The 6,000-nt window shown below is 43.1% G+C and overlaps 1 protein-coding gene across 2 annotated transcripts in view; it reads left to right on the top strand.

Moving 5' to 3' along the window:
* Positions 1-2,543: 2,543 nt before the first annotated feature.
* PCYT1B (phosphate cytidylyltransferase 1B, choline) overlaps positions 2,544-6,000 on the top strand; it is a 129,516-nt gene continuing 126,059 nt past the window's right edge. The window contains exon 1 of one of the 2 annotated variants that reach the window (XM_025997432.2): positions 2,544-3,058. In XM_025997432.2, coding sequence (XP_025853217.1) covers positions 2,987-3,058 — 72 coding nt within the window. In that variant the 5' untranslated portion in view covers positions 2,544-2,986. The remainder of the gene's footprint in view (positions 3,059-6,000) is intronic. The other variant, XM_072744504.1, reaches the window with a different exon arrangement.

Raw genomic sequence — 6,000 nt, 5'->3', positions numbered from 1 at the left:
GGCCATCATGTCAGTGAGTCCAATGGATCCTTCTGGGAGAAACAGTGTGCCCAAGACTTGCACTGTTCTTTTTCTCCTTTAGTTGACTCCCTGGAACCCACCCGTGGATCATGGTTTACCTCTGATAGGCAATTTCAGCCTCTTGGCAGGGAGAGGGAGGATGATCTTTGGGGAAGAAGAAAAAGAATGAGAGGAAACCATAGGAATGAAGAAGGAAAGGGTATTTGAAAACATGCTTGATGGGAAAAGATTTTTTGCAGGTTGAGGGCTACAGGGACCTGGGGGAGAGATCTGACATAAATATAACATCTATTTCCCTGGATTCCTCAGTCACTTCTAGATGCAAGTTCCATGGGATTTTCTCCCTGTTGCTCTCTAAACTCCACTCATGCTGAAGATTCTCTCCTACAGTCTTCATATTGTTGGGAAAAATAAGTGTATTGGCCCTAGTTTCTTTAGTTGGAGAAGCAGAGCCACTGTGAGCTGTGGAGGAAGGGATTTATTGTAGGAAATAGACCTGGACCCTTGTGGTCGGGGAGGGGGGGGGCGGGTAGTGGAGGTCAGCAGGGGAGCTGGATGGTTGGAGAAGTTACTCACCTGGCAGTCAGAAGCCCAGCACTTCCACCTGCCAAAGTGTAGAAGGACACCCCTCAGAAGCTGAGGGAAGCTGGTCCTACCTCCATGGGGCTGAAGAAATGTCTGATGGTGGGCTCCTGGCTGCTGTTGGTTAACAGGGTCAGCAGCTGGGAAGAAGATCTGGACACAGAGCAAAGGGAAGTCAGTGTAAGCTGGGATCTCCTGTCACCAAGCCTAGCCAACGGCAACCTATGGAACGTAATGACTGCTACTTCACACTCACCTTCCACATCTTGTGCCGATTCCTCTTTTGGCCAACTCTAACTCAGAGCCATAAGGGAAGGGGGATCCTCAGAAATGTGATTCCAGTGTGCCAAGTCAGCACACTACAACCACCATGCTGCGCAAAGTAGCAGCAGGTTCCCTGACAGAGCCATTCCAAGCAACCAGCCTGGCACCAGCCCAGAGAAAGTGTGGATGGAGGGATGCAAAGGTTGGAAGGCTCCTTTGACTGATCAGAGCAGGTTTTTTTTTATAAAGATTTTATTTATTTATGCATGAGAGACATAGAGAGGCAGAGACACAGGCAGAGGGAGAAGCAGGCTCCAGGCAGGGAGCCTGACATAGGACTCGATCCCGGGTCTCCAGGATCCCACCCTGGGCTGAAGGCGGTGCTAAACCGCTCAGCCACCAAGGCTGCCCCAGAGCAGGTTTTATCATCCTGGAGACTGGAATATGTGAGTGAGCAGCTAAGAGTCTTCTCACTAGCACGGAACAGGGAAAATCTTTAAGATGAATTTATTTATTTATTTATTTATTTATTTATTTATTTATTTATTTATTGTATATTTTTTATTGGAGTTTGATTTGCCAACATATAGCATAACACCCAGTGCTCATCCCATCAAGTGCCCCCCTCAGTGCCCATCACCCAGTCACCCCCACCCTCTGCCCACCTCCCCTTCCACTACCCCTAGTTCGTTTCCTAGAGTTAGGAGTCTTTCATGTTCTGTCTCCCTCTCTGATATTTCCCACTCATTTTCTCTCCTTTCCCCTTTATTCCCTTTCACTGTTTTTTATATTCCCCAAATTAATGAGACCATATAATGTTTGTCCTCCGACTGATTTACTTCACTCAGCATAATACCCTCCAGTTCCATCCACGTCGAAGCAAATGGTGGGTATTCGTCATTCCTAATGGCTGAGTAATATTCCATTGTATACAGAGACCACATCTTCTTTATCCATCATCTTTCGATGGACACCGAGGCTCCTTCCACAGTTTGGCTATTGTGGCCATTGCTGCTAGAAACATCGGGGTGCAGGTGTCCCGGCGTTTCATTGCATCTGTGTATCTTTGGGGTAAATCCCCAGCAGCGCAATTGCTGGGTCGTAGGGCAGATCTATTTTTAACTCTTTGAGGAACCTCCACACAGTTTTCCAGAGTGGCTGCACCAGTTCACATTCCCACCAACATTGGAGGAGAGTTCCCCTTTCTCCACATCCTCTCCAACATTTGTTGTTTCCTGTCTTGTTCATTTTCAGGCTAAGGTGAATTTAGATGGACAGCAATCTTCATTCTGAACCGAGGTGTGATACAGTAACAGCAGCACTCTGCTGCAGCCAGACTGAAAAAGAATCTTTTTCTCAGAAAGGCCCCAGCACATGCATATTTAAGGCGTCCTTTTAACACACGGTGTTATTTGAAGGGGAAGCTACCTTAACACAAACTGTGAAGATCCTTCATTATTAAAACGCACAAGTTCATTTATCAGTGGCACTTAGAATAGATCCTTGGAAGAGCAAATGTTGGTTCGAATCAAAGTACCTCGGAGAGATTTCTTTTCTCCATCTCTATTCTTCTCTTTCAAGAAAGTGCTGAGTTGGGTATTAACACTTCAAGGTCTCGACTACTTTTTATCTTGAAAAAAAAAAAAGAGAGAGAGAGAGAGAGGGAGAAAATGTTTGTCATTCCAGGAGCATAATCAGTTGAGCCGGCACACAATGACATAGTTAATTCACCAACGGAATTTGTTGCCATAGCTCCAGCGAGGGACAGGGTGGATTAACAATGGCCTTTTTCACGAGTGCGGCTTTCACCACAACCTGCCTGTCCCCGCGCCACAGGCCATCATAGCGCCAGTCCAGAGCACAGCAATTATCAGGGAACAACCGCCCAGAGGGGACAAGAGGAGGCTGGGGGGGAATAAAGCAAGGACACCCAGCACCTTGGATCTCTGCCTATTCAATCACTGGGACACGACCAGCTCCTCTGAGCGTATCTTCAAGCTTAACCTTTGGTCAAGTGCTTCGGTACATCCAGAGAGGGACAGTTTCACCCTGTGACTCGAAAGAACTCCAAAGGGAAGAGAGGACTCCAGACAGCAAGGGAAGGAGATCAAGAGCAGACATGGTAGGCCATCAGGACTGCACCATGGAAGAGGCCACCAGGGACAGCCACACTCCCAAACTCTGGCGCGAGGTAACGTACATGCTTTCTTGGTGATTTTTGCCTCTTTGAATATCAGAGTAGGTCCAAAAAGTCAAGTCCTCTGTGTCCGTGAGTGCAATGGACTTGCACTAATTAATGTAGTCGCACTCAAAATGGAAATAGTATCCTCTCCATCTTAAGGTAATAAAAAAGAAAAATGTGACTCATTTTTCTTTATCCCCTTACTGGGTGTGCAAGCTCCCTGGATAGAATTAGATGACAGGAACAGATTCTCTCTTTCTTAAAAAAAAAAGTCAAATCAGTCTGAGGAAATGTAGGTGGTTCAAGGCAAAGAATGATGCTGTGTTGAGCCTGAGGGCATCAGAGAAATGTTTTAACAAAGTGTTCATTATCCTATAAAATGAGAAATTTTCCTATTAGAAAAGCCACAGAATCCTGCCACCCATTTCTGAATTTCTTGGAATGCAATTGTCACAGAAATGAGACCACCTCATATGGTCTTTTATTTTGAGGGCAGGGGGCATCTAGGGGAATGTGCATTTTTGTGGAACCTTGTTTAACCAAATGAGTTATAGATAGAAAAAGTTGAGGTGGTGGGATAAAATAGTAAGATTTCAGATGATATGAAGGAGAGTTTAGGGACAGGGGAAGCTTCCAGGCAATGACGTAATGTTCCTGCTTCACAGTAGAGCTGGTTTCACATCACACCCCTGAGAGTGGTTTCTCAGGTCTCAGGACATCAGCTCTGCTCTTTCCTGTTGCATCCCTCTTTCAAAACCTCCCCATGCCGCTCAGAGTGCCTGTGGATGGCTTGGTTAAAGCACCACATGCCTCACAAAGTAGTCTGGGCCCACAGCCACCAGGCACTTGAGCATCATGACTGGTGAACCGTTTCCCCCAACTGGTCCCTTCCCCATTCGTCTCACTATTGTCTCAGATTAGGAAAAATGTATATGATGAGGACTCATGAGTTTTACCAGCCCATTTTGTTGAGTATATGGGGGAATCAGGATGCATGTTAGTCATTCATTTATTCACTCTTTTGTGCCTTGTTCCAAAATAAATTTGAAATGGCATCAAGAGATTCAGTTCTCGACTTGTATGGGTATGGAAAGTTGAGATGATCTTTCTATGTCCCGTCATGTAGAATTAAATCTGGGCAAATAATCACTCGGTTCTCTCATACCTTTTGTGAATTGAAAAATAACCAAAGTCTTCTCATTTCATGGGTCTCCCAAGAGCATCACTTACTATAATAATGGCTGCAATTTGGGGGCACCTGGCTGGCTCAGTCGGTAGAGCACACAGGTCTTGATCTCAGAGTTGTGAGTTCGAGCCCCATGTTGGGTATAGAGATCACTTAAAAATAAAATCTTTAAAAGAAATAATGGCTAAAAAAATAAAATTAAAAAATGAAGGGAATAATGGCTGGAGTTTTTAGTCCTTAGGTGGCATACCTTGTGGTAAGTACTTTACGTACCTTATTTCACGTGATTATGTCCAATAAAAGTGCTTAAGTTCCTGACTACTTGCCTCTTCTGCTAATTTGTCCCTTAGTGTCTCCCCATTAAATGGACTGGATTTACTTAACCTCCCTGGCCAATCAAGATGAATTATATTATTAATTGTAACAATAACAAAGAAGTGATTGCTTTGACATTTTAATCACCTCTTTTGGTTCTCAGTGTACTTTTCAGACACAAGGTGACCTCAACTTCTATGAATTTAACTTTCTGGTTCCCACCACTTTTGTGCACCATACACTGATACTCCCAAGCTAATGATACTGCTTACCAGCTGATAGTAATAATCATTGTCATTAAATATTTTATCTGAACAGTGAGGATAATTAAGAATTTAATACTTATGACCTCCCTAGGAATGCAAACTTCTTTTAAATGAGCAAGCTGTGGGATCCCTGGGTAGCTCAGTGGTTTAGTGCCTGCCTTTGGCCCAGGGTGTGATCCTGGAGTCCCGGGATCGAGTCCCGCATCGGGCTTCCTACAAGGAGCCTGCTTCTCTCTCTGCCTGTGTCTCTGCCTCTCTCTCTCTCTCTCTCTGTGTGTGTGTACACACTCTCATGAATAAATAAATAAGATCTTTAAAATAAATAAATGAGCCAGCTGGTTATTCATTTTCCACATATTTAACTTTGATACCTGATTGGCACTTATTTGGAAATCAGAGAATGCCTGCATACATTTTAATTCCTCTTACTCCAAATCCTGTGAGGTAGATATTATTTATATTCTTATTTTCAATTGAAAAAAATTGAAGCTCACAGAAGTTAAGTAAATTGCCCAAGGTAGTAAGGGCACAATATAGCTGGAATTCAGGGTCTTGGGATTTATTGTCCCTTTTTCTTTAAGCCTGCCCTGTCAAATAAGGTAGCCACTAACCACATATGGCTGTTTAAACTGTTATCAGTTAAAATTAAATAAAATTTAAATTTTAGTTTCTCAGTGGTACTAGCCACATTTCAAGCACTCAGTAGCCACATGTGACAAGTGGCTACCTTATTTGGACCGCTAGACAGTATGGATAGAGAATATTACATCATTGGAGAAAGTTCTGTGGGATAATACTGCTTTAAGTTATATGGTCTCTTTTCAATATGTTGACACATGTCCTCAAACTAGATTGCAGTTCTATTATAAGTAATATGGATTTAATGTTTTACAGTAAAATTTCATTCACTGGAAGTCTCATTTGCATAGCACCAAGTTAACTTTGATCTGCAAATTAATAATATAGATAAGAGTCAAGGAGACGTTAAACACACTTCAGAGACCAAAGATTTTTAAGCACCATCAAACAACTCCAGAAGCACTCACTTAGATGCAAGCAATTGATATGATAATTACACATCATTTTTATTTATTCATTAAAACAGGATCCCCTAAGGTGCCCTGGTAGGAAATAATATGGTTAGCCTAGTTCTTTCTGGCAAAACTTTTGCTATTTCTAAATTC

This window comes from Vulpes vulpes, chromosome X (assembly GCF_048418805.1).
Source record: "Vulpes vulpes isolate BD-2025 chromosome X, VulVul3, whole genome shotgun sequence".
Classification (NCBI taxonomy): domain Eukaryota; kingdom Metazoa; phylum Chordata; class Mammalia; order Carnivora; family Canidae; genus Vulpes; species Vulpes vulpes.
The sequence above is the reverse complement of the archived record's forward strand: the minus strand, read 5'-3'. Positions and strand labels throughout refer to the sequence as shown.